This window comes from Bactrocera dorsalis, chromosome 3 (genome assembly GCF_023373825.1).
Source record: "Bactrocera dorsalis isolate Fly_Bdor chromosome 3, ASM2337382v1, whole genome shotgun sequence".
NCBI classification, from domain to species: Eukaryota; Metazoa; Arthropoda; class Insecta; order Diptera; family Tephritidae; genus Bactrocera; species Bactrocera dorsalis.
In genome coordinates, this window is record NC_064305.1 from 23,696,087 (window position 1) to 23,715,944 (window position 19,858).

Sequence of the window (19,858 nt, forward strand, 5' to 3'; positions counted from 1 at the left end):
GTTATACCACTTACACTTTTAAGTATATACAAAAGTACTTATGTACATATGTTTATACTAGAAGCGGTCAGCTAGGCAGTACACACAACTAAACGGCCACTCGACCACCACCACCTGCCCGCATTTAAATGTGGAGCAGCTGATGGATATTTATTTACACGCATGCAAAGAATAAAGTATAAAAGAAGGAACGAACAAAGAGCGCCAAAAAACTAAGTAGAACCGTACAGAATTTATGTATGTACTTGCGGGCGGTCGTTCGGCTGTGGCAGGCACCTACGTACCTAACTGAATGTGTGTTAACAGGGAGCGGTGCGAAGAAGACGTGGTGTAGTAAGCATGTGGAGCAATGAGATAATACAAAATAGTACAACAAAAGCAGTACTCAAATAACAGCAAAATAATGACGTCAACGACCCGCTTTAACGGATCAAAATTCTTCTGCGGCCGAGCAAAGGAAAAAGGACGAAAAGAATACAAACAAAAATTTATATAGACTTGCACCGGTCGATCAGTCTGTTGGTCGGTCGCTGACTCCACAAGCAATAACAAGCGATACTAAATACAACAACAACTACTACAGCAACAAACAACGCGCAGTGTACGACAAATAAGGACAAGAATAGCAATTCATCAGGACGGACTGGCAGCGATCGAGTCGTTAAAGTGCATGAACTCGCGCTAGCGTGTCTAAAAATGGACAGATGTGCGGTTGCGAGCGGTAAGCACACATGCTTACATTATATCGGTTCTACACACACACACGCACACACGCCCAAAAACTCGCTGACAAGGCACGGCACACAGCTTGCCTGCAGGACAAACAGCCGGCTGATGGCTAATGGCTTTTGGCTGCGACGACTGACAGAGGCACAGCGAAGCCGATGTGAAAGAAATGCAAGTACCCAATGCAAATGTATGGATGTATGTATGTGTCTGTGTGTCAAAAATGTGGAAAGAACGCATGCACCAAGTCGCATTGCAATTGGAAAAGTGCCTATAAAGCAACAACAACAGCAGTAATAAGCAAACACCACTACACATGCGCACATTGAAGAAATTGAAAAAATACATACATACCTACATACATAGACACACATAAATGGAACGCTCCATTCACTTCAATAGGAAGTAGAGAATTCGGTACGCCTGCTGTTACATTGATTCTATTCAAGGATATGAAATAAAAAGTAAAAAAAAAAAAATCAATAAATGATCGCAACGCAAGCAGATGAGGCTGCCGCAAGCTGTGTGAGATGAGAGATATACTTGTATGTACATACATACATAGATACATACATATTTACCTTTGGAGGTAAAATAATAAGCACTGCTGTTGCAATGACGCGCAAGGACATCTGTGCGCCGCTCGTACCAGTCATATAGCCCAAAAGCTGCGACTGCGCATTCCACTAACTTACAGATAGTATATACAAACATACTTACTTATGTATAAGGCACTCGCACAAATTACACAACTGATTAAACGCCCATTGGACATCGCAAATTAAAATTGTACAAATTGTCGGGAATCGACTGTTCATACATGGCAGATGTCAGATGATTGAAGAGATGCGCAAATGGCGATTTCTAGATAGAGCTAACGATTAACCATCGCAAATATTAATAGTAATATTATCGAGGGAATATAATTTGCTTAATTCACAATGAATATAGAAAATTATTTGGCTAGGCTGTGAGCAAAATTTCAAAAATCAAAAAAAAAATCAAATATTTCAGAAATTTCTATTGATTAAGTGGGTATCCGAGTGAGAATATTTATGTTGAACAATTAGAACTTGAAAAAGAAAAACTAAATAGATGGCACTGGTGTTAAAATATTAAAAAAAAAATCGAGTTTACCATTCAATTTGATTAATTACATACACGAAAAATGTGCCAAGTCTTATCTTTTATAATAAATTGTTCTCAAATATATCATCTGAAGTGACTTGAGAACAAGACGTCTCATCAGTTTTAAAAGTATAGCAGCACCCCTGTTATTTCGATATTTTTGGGCAGTAAAAAAAGTTTAATACCTCATATTGGGTTGTCAAAAAAGTCTTGCGGTATTTTCGTTAGTTGACGCTCAAAGCGCGTAGTTCTAGTTTTATTCGTCGCATCGGGTCATGCTATACCTTTTTGGAAAGCTCATTTCACGCGCTAACACGTGTTTGATTGATTGTCGTTTCTTTTAAGTCGTTCGTGAGTTATAGCGTCGCAAACATGGACCAAAAAAAAGAGAAAATACGGCATATTTTGCAGTACTACTACGATAAAAGCAAAAATGCATCTCAAGCCGCCAATAAAATTTGTGCAGTTTATGGACCCGATGGGTTTTTCACTTTCGAAAAATAGATTTTCTTTGTCTTATCTTATTGTTTAACATTTCAAGAAAATGTCCTTAAAATTTTAAGTCGATATAAGTAATATCGTCGTATTAGTCTCCTGGCCTCTAACGCTCTAACTCTAACAGCTGAGAGCGGTCATTTCAAAACTACCTGATCGATTCATTTCAAACTTTGAACACATTTTTAACATATAAAATACCGCCCCCAACGTTTATTAAATCATTTTTTTTTTTCATTTTGAATGCAAAAAAAATTATCAGAGAACGTTTGGGGGGAAGATTTGATTATAGTTTAACTAATTTTTTCTTGGTTTTTTATTTTTGGATAATTTCCAGCCGAGATATGGTGAACACCGCAAAGTGTTTTTTTCTCAAGACGTTCTGGGGAAAGCACTTTTACCGGCTTATGCCTCAATATTTCTGCATGAAAAAGTTACCTTACATTGTCAAAAGTGTGCTCTATAATGTACAAAAGGTCCGAATAAAATTACTTAATTCAAATTTGAGAAATAAATTCATAAAAAATTTGTTTTTTTTTTTACTTTGAAAACCCTACTCCAACTTAATGTGAAGATCATTGACTGAGCACCTACTTCAACTGAAATTTTTTTCTTTCAGTCTCAAAAACACATTTCTTAAACACAATGAACATTTAATGGAAGTATTACCATCTTTACTGCGTAGTCTAATAATCAACTCGATCCTCATTATCAACATTAAAAATGATCATTATTATTAACACACGCTATTTTGTCTGTCTATCAGCTGCTCCAAACAGTTCAAACATTTTTCTATGACTACTGTTAGCATATGCTTGAGTATGTATACCTAACGATAAAGCAAACACATGAAACGAAAAAGCATCTGTCAATACAGAAAAAGGGGCTTGATCTTTGTTGTTGATATTTCTATTTTGTTTCATACATCTGTTGTTGGTTGGCTGTTTTTTTAATAATGACCTCTTGATAGCTCATAGATTTTTATGCTGGTTAATCGCAGTAAAAAAAAGAAGCATTGTGGTATTTTATTAGATTATTTTTATTATGAGATATGTTTTTTAGTATTCTAGTGGTTCATTGGGGGTAATGGCATTACCCAATAATATTATATTATTAGTATGTTGAGCTTTGTAATGGAACCATTTTTTAAACTTTGATCACTTACTGATCTTTTTGTTAACCGTTAACGGCATACTTAAATTACTCGTGATTTCTAGATTGAAAAATCGCTGCCACCGAAAGTCTAAGAATTTTATGTCTAGAATAACAGATTTCGTCTCAAAGAGAGATAAGTTCGACTAGACAAGGAGTATAATTATGTATATTTGTTATTGTTATTTAACAAAATAAAATCGGTCTTTCGTCGAATCAAAGCATAGCTCAGTATCATAGTTAAATGTACGATTCCAAGCTATTTGTCGAATACTGGGTTAATAGTGCTGGCGAAGAGTGGAACTACTTATATGCATTTTTCTCATGGATAGTATGTACATCCATTTAATTATTGTTTGTATCGCTGTGCGGAAATTGATTGTACGAAGATTCGGTTGAGTCATATTTTCGTTAATTTTAGAAACATTTTTTATAGATTAACGTATAAATAATAAGGAAACTTATTCAAAACAACCAAAATATATTTATTACGTCCGGATATCTGGATATTTTAAATCTCCCAATTTAGAAATATTCAGTTTCGCAGAGACCGCCAGAAAATCAAAACCCCATCAAACAAAATTATTATATTGTAAATTACTATACCGGCTGTTTAATACAGAAGTTTTGTTTCAACAAGATGTTAACAATTGATTTGTAAAATTTCATTAAAATTTAAATTTCTTGTTTTTACAACAAAGCCAAACTCGTTTGCTTCAATTCAAAATAGTAAAATGTACTTGATACAACAATAAGATTATGGAAATAAGGATATAGCAAACGGAATATACATAGGTTATCGCCACAGAATTAGTTATTCACACCGGTCAATCAAGTTTTAGGTGGCATTATTTAAATAAAATTGGCTGGCTGCAAGTATATTGCTTGCATCGCTTGCTTTCCATGTAACATTTGAATAACAAAAAAACACGTTTGAGCTGCGCTTTTGAAAGGACAACAACTACCGAATGTTATTACATAAGTGAATTATGTGTAATATTACAATATCTGAAGGAAGGCGTGTAAAAAAAAGGTGCTGGCTTCCGCTTTCAAGAAACCTAACAATAATGCTGCGAGGATATTAAATATAATGACAACTTCAGCTGTCTGGGAACGGAACGGAGTATTGGAGCTGGAAACAAAAACACGAAGGTTGCCATATTGAAGAGGACAAACAATGGAAAATATATAATTTATTATTATTGCTTGCATATACTTATGTATGTACATATGCATAGGTATATAAAAATGCTTTTATGTTAAGCACACACACATACACATAGATATTTATACTAATGCATATGCACATACATATGTATGTATTTATGTCTATAGAATGAAATTCAATCTGACCACTCGACACATTGACACAACGGCTCATATTGCAAGCAAACAGGGGAAAAGACATAGCGGAATAAGGAAGCGAGTGAACAGCGTCAGCGACAAAAAATAAGCTGCTGCAGTGTTGAAAGGACAACTTGTTCAAATATGTACATATGTAGATATTGTGTTGCAGTAGTACTATGAAGAATGAAACCAACCAGACGCACTGCCTTGACGCTACTTATAGGTATCTGTGCTGAGGCAGCGCTACAAACATAAATGGATGAGTACATACAAACGCATATGTGCTTATTCACAATAAATGCTCCTGTGAAGCTAGTGATTGGCATTAGCGTACTAAAAGAACTCACGCCAAAATAGCGAGGGCACTAAGATTTCCTACCAACACAGTACAACCAATTGGTAAAGACAATGATAAATGTATTTAAAAGTTTCATTTCCTTTCAGCGAGTAGCATTTTTTTACGATCAATTTTCTTTTTATATTGGTTTCGGGTGTGGCTTATGATCGTAATATAAGCTGCACGTCCTGTCTTACGTGTGTAATAGGTGCTATTTACTTTCGCATTGCACTCGCGCAACATAAAAGTAGTGGCAAATATTTATTTATAGTACATTGAACTGTGTGGTACAGTGTTACCAAACAAACATGTAAAGGAAAACAGGTAAGAATTGATGCCTAACAAGCAAGGATAATGAAAAAAGTTGTAACTTATGTTGTGCACAAGCGTCTTATCTGCTATACAGTGAAAGAAAAACTTACGCTGATGAAATAAATGCTGTTTAGCCATACAATTATTCTGATAAGATTTATTAGGAATAGAACACAGAGTGAAACAAGTGATTCTTTTTATATATTTTTACAGAAGAACGAAAAAATAACAAACTTGTTATAAAATTGTAATTTTTTGTAAACGTAAAAAAGATGAGCTGCAAGATGAGAATTCGTCATTTTTAGCTTTTACTTTTTACAGTAACCAAACTATTTTTATACTCTCGCAACAAAGTTGCTAAGGAGAGTATTATACAAGTTTTGTTCACATAACGGTTGTTTGTAAGTCCTAAAACTAAAAGAGTCAGATATAGAGTTATATATACCAAAGTGATCAGGGTGACGAGCAAAGTTGAAATCCGGATGTCTCTGTCCGTCCGTCCGTGCAAGCTTTAACTTGATTAAAAATTGAGATATCATGATGAAACTTGGTACACGTATTTCTTGGCTCCATAAAAAGGTTAAGTTCGAAGATGGGCAAAATCGGCCCACTGCCACGCCCACAAAATGGCGAAAACCGAAAACCTATAAAGTGTCATAACTAAGCCATAAATAAAGATATTAAAGTGAAATTTGGCACAAAGGATCGCATTAGGGAGGGGCATATTTGGAAGTAACTTTTTTTGGAAAAGTGGGCGTGGCCCCGCCCCCTACTAAGTTTTTTGTACATATCTCGGAAACTACTATAGCTATGTCAACCAAACTCTATAGAGTCGTTTCCTTCAGGCATTTCCATATACAGTTCAAAAATGGAAGTAATCGGATAATAACCACGCCCACCTCCCATACAAAGGTTATGTTGAAAATCACTAAAAGTGCGTTAACCGACTAACAAAAAACGTCAGAAACACTAAATTTTACGGAAGAAATGGCAGAAGGAAGCTGCACCCAGGCTTTTTTTAAATTGAAAATGGGCGTGGCGTCCCTCAATTATGGACCAAAAACCTTATTTCAGGAACTACTAATCTAATTAATTTTACAGCAAAATAAAATATGTAAATGACGGATAATGAAATCTCGATTATCACTATATCATGCGAGAGTATAAAATGTTCGGTGACACCCGAACTTAGCCCTTCCTTACTTGTTTTATATTTTGTTATCCAGAAAAATCTTAATTTAAATTGTTTTCAAATTTATAATAAAATATAAATTAAGTTTTTATTTAAAAAAATTGGAAATAAAAAATGAAATTCTTAGTCCTAAAGGAATACTAATTTTTATTAAAATATCAACATAGTTAACACCCTTTGTCTTCTTTGCATTTAATTTAAATTAGTGTTTCAGTGAAAGTATGAAAAATCTTTACTTTTTTATTCCATTACTATTTACTAAATTAAATTTAAAAATTTTTAGTTCCAAAATTTGTAATCAAAAATAACATTATTGCGAATTTTTTAATATAACAATTTTGGATTAAAAAGTAAAATTCGCTGATTTAATTTCACGTTTAAGGTTAGTTTTCTTGTTGCTGTAAGTTGCTTTTGTTATTTGGTTTGTCTTTTAATTGTTTTCACCTAAAGACCGTAAACAAAATCATAGTCAACATTATATAGTTTAATATATTATAATACTATTGTACTAATATAGAGCAAAACGGATTCTTGTTGGAAATGAGTCTGATTGGATTAAGGTGCTCCCATAATGAAATAAGATATTTATCACAGTAAAATTTCCCAATTATACATTTGAGGAAAATAGATTCTTGTATGATGCACGGCTTGGCACAACAACAAAACTCTTGCAAAAGGAAAATATGAAAGGGCCGCAAACTTTTAATTTTCGTTGATATTTCTGTTTCTGCAATTAGGTGTCCACGTCTTCTTCTTCTTCTTTACTGGCGTAGACACCGCTTACGCGATTATAGCCAGGTTAACAACAGCGCGCCAGTCGTTTCTCTGTCCACGTGCTCTTACATATTTTGGTATATGATTTTTGTATTTCGTACAATCTTGCAACACCAGGAGAATCATCTAATAGTATTTAATACATATAGAGAAATTAATTGAATAAGTCAGTAATGACTAAATTCGCAAAGTCAATAATGCGCTAATGTTGAACAGTAAATAATATTATTATATTTGTTGATCCATGTTTGCACTTCTCACTATTATTACATCTATTGATAGTTCTTTTAAAAATAAATATTTAATTTTCATAGTTCAGTGATCTACAGCGCAGAGCAATATTTGAAAATTTTGAATATATTATAAATTTGCACAGCGTGCCATTTTATTATTATGAATTGCAGAGCATTATTAAATTATCTTAAATACTATGAGCATCAAAAATAAGTAAACAGCAATTCGATCACTATTAAAGTGTTTATTACAACCCAGTCTTTAATACAATAATAAAAAGTTTTATTATTGAATTCAAGGCATATATTATAAGTTTAATTTAGTATTAATAATAAACAAAAACTAAGCACAGCCAAAAATAATTAGCTTAAACTAAAAATACCCTCGTTTTTTCGCGTCAAAAAAAGTAAACAGAGTACTGTAAAGTTACAATCTATGTACATAGATTGAAGAATGGAGCAAAATCTCCAGAATTTACAAAAAATGTTGCAGAAGTATACTATACAGTATACTAATGTACTGTATCTGCCAGAATACCAAAATGAGACACCTGACTAATAGAGTCACTAAATTACTATTATGACAATTAGAGACATGAGACAATCGTCTCAAGCAGAATACCGATATAAATTAATATTCATTCTAGTATTTTGTTTACTTTCCTTTGGACTTCTGGACCTCACTTACTCGTCTAGGCATGTATTCTGCAACATTTTTTGTAAATTCTGGAGATTTTGCTCCATTCTTCAATCAAAGCCTTATTTAGGTCGTCCTTGCTTGAAATGTCCTTCTGCCTGATTTTTCGGTCAAGGTACTCCCACAGATGCTCGATTGGATTAATGTCTGGGGTATGTGAATGGTTATCCTGAGTTTTGGTGTTCGATATAACAGCCACTCACTAACAATTTTAGACTCGTGTCTAGGATCGTTATCCTGTTGAAATAATCAATTTCCTGATAGGCCTAATTTTTCAATGCTTTGAGCAACGCTATTTTTTAAAATGTTGAAAAAATCCAATTAGTTAATCGTGGACTCAATAAAAACGAAATTCCCAACACCAGATGCTGCCATACAGCCCCAGATCATTACCGACTCTCCACCGTACCTTACGGTGTTGGTAACACACTTATCATTAAAAGCTTTATTTTTGGATCGCCAAATTTTACGAGGTTGTTTCGATTCAAATATTTCGAATTTGCTTTCGGCCGTATAGAAAATGTTTTCCCAGAAGTTTTTAGCCTGATCTGTATACTTTTTTGCAAATTCCAAGTTCATCTGTTGATTCGCCTTCGATGCATAGGGCATTTGACGTAGTACTCGTCCATGCAAACCGCTTTTGTGCAACGTTCTCCTGATTGTACTGGTACTTACTGGTTTACCCACCCAATGTCTCCCTCCCCTATATCTTTTGATATTTGAACAGCGTCTGAAGCTGGATTTGTTTTTTACTTCCCATACTATTGATGGCACTTCAGTGTTAGTAATTTATCAAGATTTCGCCATACAAAAAAAACAGTTCCAAATCACTTCATTGAAATGATTTGAAACTGATCCACGCTAAATCTCTCTGTGCGACTCTGATTTTGCGCAATCTACTTGTCAGCACTGGAAATCTGTTACATTATCACAGCTGATTTAGACACTACAAATGGAAAAAAATGTAAACAGACAATTTTTTTTAAAGCAATGAATCTAATTTCACCTGAAAATCGACTTAACAAATGAAAATATGAATCCATTATTTCTATTATATGGAAAATACTTAAAAAAAGACGGCTTCTATTTCAAAATACTATATGACAATCTTATCTTTTGATAAATATTAAGCGATGTGAATTCTTGAATGACAATAACAGCTGTTTTTTGATCCTTCTAACGGCGGTGAGAACACTGTTGGGTTAGGAAATGCTTAAATGTAATCTAATCTTTTAAATTTTCGGTCTGAACATGGTATAAGGCGCTTTGGTCGGCCGGTGGTTACAAATTTTCAACTGTCTGATGTTTACGTTTATCAATAATTTTTTTATTGTGCAATAGTGTCTTCCATCTGATTTCGCGCAAAGATTTACTTTTTTTATGCAAATTTAATATGATTTTTTAACCGTTTCATTGGTTGTTCGCTTACCCATTACAATTTTTGATATTTTAGCGACTTAACCTCAAAAAATACAATAATGATATAAAAAAATATGTTTTACTACACTCACTCTCTTGAATGGTAACGGTTTCCAAAGAATATTTGGCGCTTCCCCGAAATAAGTATTAAAAAAAAACGAGAGTATTTTTAGTTTAAGATAATTATTTTTGGCCATGTTTAGTTTTTGTTTATTGTTAATACTAAATTAAACTGTTATAATATATGCCTTGAATTCTATAATAAACCTTTTTATTATTGTATTAAGAACTGCATTGTAATAAACACTTTAATATTTATTGATCGAATGGCTGTTTACTTATTTTGAACGCTCACAGTATGTGTTTACGTTATTATTTATAACTGGAAATGTAAAATATTTTAATAATTTAACTATCGAATTCAAACAGGATTGATTTAAGACAACTCCATACTTTTTAAAATTTACTACTAGAGTAGTATATATGCATAAATGGTTAAAAAGACATGGTAGTGCAAAATTTAATTACACACAGGAAGAAATGCGTTATTGGTTACTGATTTCTTGTCACTTGATAGCCTAGTGTACGCAAGTGTTATTTAATCACTACAGTGAATTTCAAACTTTGAACATCGAAAACTCAAGCCATTGTGAACTGTTACACAGTGAATTTTCTCTCGCTTGTTTGTTTACATTTTGCCAGGCTGTGTAACAATAGTTCGAAAGTTTAGTAATAAAAAAAGAAATGTCAAAGAAGAACCATTGCTCTTTTTATGGATTATATTTTATCTATGTATGATACAAAGATACGAATATATGGTCCTTAAAATATGATATTCCATGCTTATTGAACTTTTCTGATAGCGCACACAAGTAAGTAAACATCCCCATTTGGTAATAGTTATTAAAAAATGTATAGCAATTGACTAAAAGTAAAAAAGAGTTTTGCAAATTGTTATCATAATTTAAAAATACAAACTTGAACAACACTACTACAACTAGTGTGTTTATAAAAACTATTCGTGTGTCATTGCTTTTTATGAATGTTACTTATATTGGTGATGTCGGTGAGATAAGCACATCAATGTTTTTAATCAGTTGCTAATTAGCAACGTTTAAGGAAATCATCTCTAGAAAACCCAAATTAGAAAAATAATTTTACAATTAAAACATATCAAAATATGACATCACTGAAACGTATCCTGGCAAAATTAGTCTTGTAACGAAAATCTATGTAATATTAATGCAAGCGAAAAATAAAAGGCCGGTAAAATATTTTACTTCACTTAACCATTATTACGATTAAATGGATGTCTTTCGATAAACTTTTATCAAATACATTTTTATATCATTGCACATTGCACCAAAACCGACACTGGCAACACTGTGTCAAGTTAAAGACTATTTCAACAAAACGCTTTGCATTACAATAGCAGCAAAACAAACGTAACACAATGTACCCTAATCATCTTAGAATTAAATGTATCAAAAGAGCGTTCAACAAAAAAATCCACACACACATATTTGCAAATAATTTAATAAGGGGGCTTGGCAGTTTGGTTTTAAAAACACTTGGGTGCTACGAAAACACAATCTCGTTAATGTCGCCCGCATAATCACACACTGCAGGTGTACATAGATACAAATTCACACACACACACACCAACTGACAAGTGAACAACGAGTAAATATTTAATGGGATTATTCGGAAGTTAAGTAAACAAAGCAGCAAGAATAAAATCTAAACATACATCTAAACTCACTGAGAGAATGTATTTTAACAAAAAAAATCTCTCCCTCCATCAGTAAAAAGTTCACCTTTCGTAGATCTTTAGCTGCGTGGGGCACGCAGTTGATTGGTAATAAATCGATTGCATATTTTCTATTTCTTCACAATAATTAATTGTCGAATACGAACAAACGGTGTAGATGTCAAAAAAAAGGCCAGTAAAGAAATATTTGACATTGTTGAAAAACGAAAATTTTACCAAAATTACTTACCAATCAATGTTAGTCGCTGGTTAGGTGTTCCGTTTAATTGATTTTCACTTTGTCAGTATTTTCTTTACACATAAAATAGGATCGCACTAATATTGTATTTGCATTAATGTAAACAATATTAATTCGCAATATTCTTCGCACAGGTAAAACTGACTAAATTATAACAAAATTGCACAGGATGAAAGAGAGTACGTGACCACAGCGAAAAACCTAATGCATTCACAATGGCTGCCACCACTGCACACATCTACTAACATATTTGATTCTGCAATTCACAGTGGTGCAACAATGAACGAACGTAGCAAAGCATGCCAAAGCAACAAAAACACCACGTTTTGTGAAGCTATCAATGCACCACGATACAATGTAGCGACATAGCTGAGGATAATCGTTTTCGATCGTTCACATTCGGGGATCTCTTTTTAGTATCAACAAATGGTAGCAATTTTCATGAATTTCCCCAAGAACTTAATCACATTTTTACAGAACTTACTTTCACTGTTTAATTATTTTTGTTTGCATAACAAATTCACTAGTAGCTTATTGAAAGTCACCGCTGAGTTCGGTGTATTCTCGCAAACAATTAGAGCAGTGCACTTTTATGTGTTCTTCACCTTACAGTGCTTCACATATGAATAGCATAATATACAATCAACGCCAACCAGAGTCTATTGCAGTGTTTTATTGAAGTCTTTTATATATTAGTTTAATTCTTTTCAACACAATTACTTTATTTTCACAACCTACCGAAATTTTTTCACACACTAGAGTTGCTGACAACAATTTTGTGTAGAAATGTTGAGAGACTTGTGAAAATATACGCTGAAATTCACAATAGTACGTTGTAAAAATAAACTAGTGCGGCATGCAATCGTGTGTGGACAATCGGTTCACATCTTTGATAAAGTAGTCGGATTATGAAAGAAATAACTAGTAATCACATTGCAGGAAATTAAAATAAATTCTAGGCGAATTTAAACATTTCCACCTTCATTGTGAAGACTATAAATAAATCAATTTATTTTCCAATAATTGTAACAATTAGTTCAGTGAACTAATAGTTTTAAATTTTTAAAAAACTATAAGCTTTAATAAAACCCTAATTAAATCCAGACCCAGTAACAAAAAAATACTCTTTACATTTGCTTCTATAACAGTTTATTTATATTTCTCTTTTAAATATCTCTTGGAATTAACATAGTATAGAATATCTGTATGTATATATACTTTTTTATACTTATAATGACAACAATGAACAACAACAAATATATTATACGAATACCTGGAAGTATGGATGCATGTATGTATGTACGTTTGCATTAACATAAATGGTTAACGATTTTTTTTTTGCGCCATGTTTTTTCTAGGCATGGCAATTACATGTCAAAAAGCAAAGATTTTTTGCATTTTTATTTTAAAAATATTTAAAATGTATTATTATTATAAATACATATTTCTTTCGTTTTTAATAATTATATATATTGTTTTGTAAATATAATATCCGATTTTTATTTGTAAACTCGTTTGATTGTGTAAATTCCCTAAACGATTTGCAGCAGCCAAAGATATTTTGATCATTCTTTGAACGTTATGCCTTCAGTTTCGTTTTCATTATATATATAATAGTAAGTATTATTAGTAATATTTTTGTATTTTTTTAGGAAAATATCCAATTGCATTTATTGTTGTTGTTTTGTTATATGTTATATTTGATACTTAAACAAGCCTTTTTTGTTTGCTTAACAATCGGTGTAAATCATTAATGGCAAGTCGATTATTCTTAAAGTTGTTTTTCCTGTTTCTTAAACTTGTAGTTTTGCACAAAATAATATTTATATTTAAATTAGCTTTTCAAAGGCTTTTTGCGTGCGGAAAACCATTAAATCAAAATAATATAAACCACGCAATGTTGAAAATATTTTATGTTTGGTGCACATTGTCAAAAGTTTATAGTTTTTAATTTTTAATATAAAATTATGTACATACATATATAATTTGTATATTGGCTAAGTTTCGTTGCTTTTTTAGTTTTAGTTTTAAAGAAATCAGTTTACTATTATTTTCATTATGCTAATTTTGATTTGCTTCTTTCTACCTTTTCATTTACTCTCATTAAATATTTCGTAATTTCCTTCTTTTATTTTTAAATTTCCCTATTCTTGTTTTAGATATTAAGTTATATTTTTAATATTTTGCTATACTGTTAGAAAATATTTACTCATACACGTTTTGAATGGTTTTGGTGTTCCTCGCTTAAGTACAATACAATTCTCTCTCTCTGGCTTTTTTATACTGTGTTAAAGTTTTCCATATACTTTCCATTTACGTATGTATTTATATATATTGAAACATATATCTTTATTTGCAAACAGCAACTTAAATCTAGGTATGTATATATGTTTTAAAATATTATATGTATGTATATGTAAATATAAGCAGCATTCATTAAAAAATTTCCTTCTATATGCATTCACTGGTATAATTTTCAGCATGTTCATTCAATTTCAAAGGTGTGTTTATTTGCTGGTCACAAGATTTAAGAACTCCTCTCTGGTTTTAGGATCATCGCGGAAGACGCCCAACATTGTCGAGGTGACTGTTTTGCTATTGATCTTCTGCACACCACGCATCACCATGCACATGTGACTAAAATAGCAATAAAAAATATAAATAATAGAGATGCATTTTTTTATAACGTTAATATCTAAATAATTTGAAGTCAAGTTATTTTTGTTTATTTATATTTTTATTAATAAATGGGAGGCACACTTACACTCCTTCAATGATGACAGCAACACCAGCTGGTTGCACAGCCTGAGTGACAGCAACGGCGATTTGCTTCGTCAAACGTTCTTGCACTTGTAGACGACGTGAAAAGATTTCCACAATTCTGTAATAAATTCGAAATGTATTAAAGAACTATTTTACTACCAAATTGATTATGAATAACAGAAATGTATCAACCTTGCCAACTTGCTGAGTCCCAAAATCTTATTGCAAGGCAAATAGCCAATAGAAACCTTTCCGTAGAACGGCACCATGTGATGTTCACACATGGAAAACATTTCGATATCCTTTACTACTACCATTTCATCGTGATCCTCATCAAAGACAGCGCCATTGAGAACGTCTAAAAATAAAATTGAATTGATAAGAAAGAAACATTAGCATTTTTTCAAAGTTTCAAAACTTTAAAATTTTTATTTTCATTGAAAAATAAAAAGTCATACATTTTAAAGAAAATTTAAAATTATTGAAATATTTTTAATTTATAGAAAATTAAAGAAAATAAAAGAAATACACATAAATCATGGTTATAATATAAAAATAACGGATTTTTACAAAAAAGAGACCAGAATCTACATGTGTGACCCCGACGTGATTTGAACACGCAACCTTCTGATCTGGAGTCAGACGCGCTACCGTTGCGCCACGGAGTCCTATTTTATTTTCTTCACAAAAGCACTACACAACCACGTTGGCTACCGCTTGTTTACTTATTATGATAGCCCATTCACAATAGTCTGAAATTACTACTAAATTTTTGCTACGAGCGCAGCGCAGTACGAAAATAATTTTATTTTAAAATTTTTCTTTTTTTAAAAGTACATTTGCACGTAGATAAATACTTATGTATATATTCACATGTACATACATATATGTTATCTTAATATAAATATCTCAAAACTGTTCTTAATTTGATTAATATTAAAACATTATTAATATTATTACAAAGACTTTAGGCTTTTTTGTTTGAAAAACAACTCAAACTACATTTATTATAAAATAATTCAAGATAAATTCACAGGCGTATTTTAAGGAAATTTTCAAAAGAGCAAATAAAAAAGATTTCATTTGGTGCTGGGCGTATTTGAAAAATATATACATATGTATGTATATTAACCTTTGAAGTCCATTGCTTCTTATATGTTCTATTTTCATAATCAACTGTGTTGGGATATACAATATTCAAAATTAATTAATATTTCAAAGTGTATTTAAATTAAATTTTTTTCAAACAAAAAAAAAAAAAGAAATCACTTTTGTGACCCCGACGTGATTTGAACACGCAACCTTCTGATCTGGAGTCAGACGCGCTACCGTTGCGCCACGGAGTCATATAATATCTCTTTCACAAATGGCCTACTTAAACACAAGCCTCGGTAAATACAAACAAAAAACAATAAATGAAAGAGAAACTGAGAACCTATATTAAGCAAACTTGAACTTGAACTTAAGAAGCTTTCGGAAAAGCTTTAGAATAAAGAGTAAACCAATGCAAAGAGAGAAAGAAAAACTATTATATTTCTGTAATAAGCGCTTAGGCAAAACTGTACTAAAGAGGACCATTTAGCATCTTTGTTATTTTTAAAGTATTAGGTGTAATTAAAAAAAATGCGTACGCATTTTAAGTGCGCCAAAATTTTCATGACCTTACGGTGTAAACATTTTTTGTCATGAGTATGTTCGTATGTGAAAATTCTTTATATGGCACGATCCATCAAAGGAAATTTTACTTTCAATTAAATACTTAAATACGTATGTATGTATGTATGTACATACATATATACATATTACATACATACATATGTATGTACATGAATACATAACTGCAGTGTATAGTATGTGAGACAATTTCTTACGAAAGCGTCTTATATAAATATAAAGAAATGGAATTTGTTTTCATACTGCAAAATTAGCATTTCACATTGAAAATTTCTTCCTAATAATGTTCATGATTGCATAAACTAATTCCTAAAAATTCCATTAGTAAAGTTAATATTAATTAATTATGTGCCTAATTTGGAGTGGCAAATTATAGCAGTGAATAAAGTCAACATTTCTTAATTAATAAAATTAAAAAACGATAAAGAATATATTTTTATATCAATAAAAATAATTAAAATTTCGTAATAAATTTGCGGAGCAGAATAATAAAGGAAAATTGCACCAATTGATGTGTTCTAAACTTTTTTTGTTTTATCACAACAAATTTTTTTATTTCTTTTATAAAGTAAAAAGTTAAGCACTCTGCGCTGTGGTCCAATGACCCCGACGTGATTTGAACACGCAACCTTCTGATCTGGAGTCAGACGCGCTACCGTTGCGCCACGGAGTCGTGCTTAAATTATGGCGCAAATTAGCTACAAAAGCACGCAGGCGGCTCGACAATTGATTTTTTTGAAACAGTACATATTTCAACTACATACATACACACATACATATATGTAAATCCTTCAAAATATTATTATTTGTGTGATTTATACAAAATTATAATATAATTAATACAACATATATGTATAGACATTAGTAAATAAAAAGTTAAACCTTAGGATACGATAAATTTACTTAAAAGGGACATGGTCTTGAAACAAAACAAACACAAATCGATTTTTGTGGTCGATAAAATATCGAAAGCCAAATGCAACAGCAAGCAAAAATAAAAATAAGAAAATGTGACAAGAGTTGAAAGTCGCAGAAAACAAACACTTATTTAGTTAATATTATAAATTTTGATTTGCTGTTTATAAAAATGTCAATTTTAATTTCGAGTTGCCTTTTTATGTTCATAAAGTGCACTGATTGAAGTTGACATCGAGAGGTTCTTGCTTTGAGAGGATTTATTTAATTCAATCAAATACTTTACAAATACTCCAATTTTAGCTTAATTTAGGATAAAATAAGTTATGAAGTCAAATTACAATAACAGTTATTGACAAATACCAATAATAAACATAGTATTTTTAGTAGAACGGCCAGTTTCGGAGCTTAGCTCAATTAAAAGCTTAATGATCATATATATATATTTCTACTAAGACTATATGTATGTGTTTCTGAATGCACTTTGGCTAATTTGCAACACATTTAAACTTTCAACGCCTGATCAAATGTGGCACGACAAATATTTTTTAAATATCGGGCTTTTTATATTCAAATGGCACAGTTGCAATTTTTGCTCACTAATGCACTTTTGCCAAAAACATGTATATATGTATGTACATACATATGTACATATGTACAAGCGTAACGTTTTTTTTTATTTTATGAAAAATTAACAAGTTTAGAAACCAGTTATTTGCGTTATATATTTTTTGTCTAAATCAAGTTTTTGCATTAATTTTGATTTAGAATTTGTAAGCTACTGAGCTTTTGATCATATGGTTTGGTTTTTTACCACACACTTCTATGTATTAATTAACTAAACGTGTCACAACAGTTCGATTTTTTGTTTTAAAGATCAAACGCAAAATGAAAGTGTTTTGCCTTCAAAATATGGTGTTGTAAAAAATGTCGCAAGCAGAGTAGGAATAAGAATATAACTATTTAAAAACACATAAGAAGAGAAAACGTTTTATCTTTGAGGAGTAAAAATAACACAAAATTGTTAATCCCAATTTATCTATACATAAATGTGTAAAAATCAAGACTGATTTTGAAAAAAATGCGGCTGTTTGGTTTTAAGACAAATTTTTCATAACTTTACAAAATGATCGAAGAGCAAAAATTCATTTATTTATGATTTAATTTGATTACGTCCAATCATTAAATATACAGATACTACGCTCATATACATACATACATATGTATATCTAAACCCATTTATGTAGTTAAATTCTGTCAAAAAAGGAATGATTACATTACATGTGTTTATATGTATAAATAAGTATATACATTCTTGCATATACATATGTACGTATATGGTACATAAATATGTGTAACTAAATTTTATTTCCTTGTCGAAAAGCTTCACTCATATGCAGCAGAATAATTTTATCAATACTCTTAACAAATTTATTGACGTTTCCTTTCAGGGTTGCCGTTATTAATATTAATCATTGGCAATAAATATTAAAAAATGTTATTTCGATTAACGTTTACTAATACATATTACATATAATAATCGTTGACTTTCCAAAGAAATCTAACTAACGATTTAAGGGGATTACATACGTAATTACAGTTAATTATTATTATTGCCTAAGCTTTTAAGCTTTTGTAATTAAATTTTTTGTGACACTTATACAAGTATACATAAAAAATAGTAATTAATTGTATACATTCGTCACTACAATTTAAAAAAATTACATTTATATATAAAAAATTGTCTTTAAATATATTATACATAAATGACAATTTATTATAACGACAACACTGTTTCAGTTAGGTTAAAACGTATACGCAAGGAAGAGCACACATTGGCATGTTAAAAAAAGAGAATGTAATAGTAGTTGACGGTAAAGGAGCGCAAAATCCAATTTTTGACTTGCTAAAAGTGAGTACTGAATTTTTCATTGATTTCTGTTTACGTTGCCTGAAAATGTAGTCATTGATAATAGTCAAGAGTTGTTTGTAGGAGAGAAGTTACAACCAACCTCTCCAAAATTTTATTATTGATATGTATGTACGGTTTTGACGCAACCACTTGTTGAGAATGCCTTCAAGATTGTACGAATTTTGTATGTACTTAGTCACGTAGGGAATGTCCTTTTTAGCGCTCGTCATGAGAAAGCTTCTTATGATAAAACTGAATTTGGGTTCATGTCAAGACAGCATTAAATTGAACACACTTAAAGTCCAGTCCATTTCTAACACTATTTGCCATACACATACTTACATATGTGCATAGCAGTAATATACATACTTTTGCTTGGTTTCTTTTCAACGAAGGACACTTGCTTGCACATTTTCTTCATCTTTCTTACATTTAAATGTATATTTGTACGTATATATGTATGTAAGTATGTATATACACCCAATTGTATGCAAGCTTTTTAGCTATTTATGCGCAGTCATGTCACCATTCAAAGTTAATGTGGCGTACAACAGTTAACTGTGTAGCCATCTAGTGTAAGCCATGCTGTCAGTTAAAGTGCATAAATCAAGTATGATCTGTACGGATGCAGCTAAAGTTGGTTGAATATATTCAAATATTGGAAAGCACACATTTAGCAATTTTCGCTTTTGTACACACATTTTATTTAATATTATGCTAATGATTAACTTGCTAGCGTTGGAAAAACCGAATGCTTGTGCTAATTTAGTGCG

At 31.4% G+C, this 19,858-nt stretch overlaps 2 protein-coding genes and 3 non-coding genes across 13 annotated transcripts in view; all 5 read right to left on the reverse strand.

Annotated features, from left to right (window-relative positions):
- The window catches only part of LOC105228656 (probable lysine-specific demethylase 4B), a 54,364-nt gene extending 41,615 nt beyond the window's left edge, over positions 1–12,749 (reverse strand). For 3 of the 7 annotated variants that reach the window (XR_003845940.2, XM_029551256.2, XM_049453328.1), the window contains exon 1: positions 11,813–12,736. The gene's annotated coding sequence lies outside the window, so the exon portion shown is untranslated. Of the gene's footprint in view, positions 1–11,812 lie in introns of all 7 variants that reach the window. The other 4 variants (XM_029551258.2, XM_029551259.2, XM_049453329.1 and 1 more) reach the window with 4 other exon arrangements.
- A 707-nt stretch (positions 12,750–13,456) lies between these two features.
- Positions 13,457–19,858, reverse strand: part of LOC105228657 (GTP cyclohydrolase 1) — a 33,250-nt gene continuing 26,848 nt past the window's right edge. For all 3 annotated transcript variants that reach the window (XM_011208552.3, XM_049453332.1, XM_049453333.1), the window contains 3 exons: positions 14,777–14,942; positions 14,586–14,702; positions 13,457–14,458 (listed from right to left, as the gene is read on the reverse strand). In XM_011208552.3, the coding sequence (XP_011206854.2) occupies positions 14,329–14,458; positions 14,586–14,702; positions 14,777–14,942 (413 nt within the window). In that variant the 3' untranslated portion in view covers positions 13,457–14,328. The remainder of the gene's footprint in view (positions 14,459–14,585; positions 14,703–14,776; positions 14,943–19,858) is intronic.
- Trnaw-cca (transfer RNA tryptophan (anticodon CCA)) lies at positions 15,181–15,252 on the reverse strand. The gene has a single exon. It is a non-coding gene; the product is annotated as a tRNA-Trp (tRNA).
- On the reverse strand, positions 15,859–15,930 carry Trnaw-cca (transfer RNA tryptophan (anticodon CCA)). Its single transcript has one exon. It is a non-coding gene; the product is annotated as a tRNA-Trp (tRNA).
- Positions 16,860–16,931, reverse strand: Trnaw-cca (transfer RNA tryptophan (anticodon CCA)). The gene has a single exon. It is a non-coding gene; the product is annotated as a tRNA-Trp (tRNA).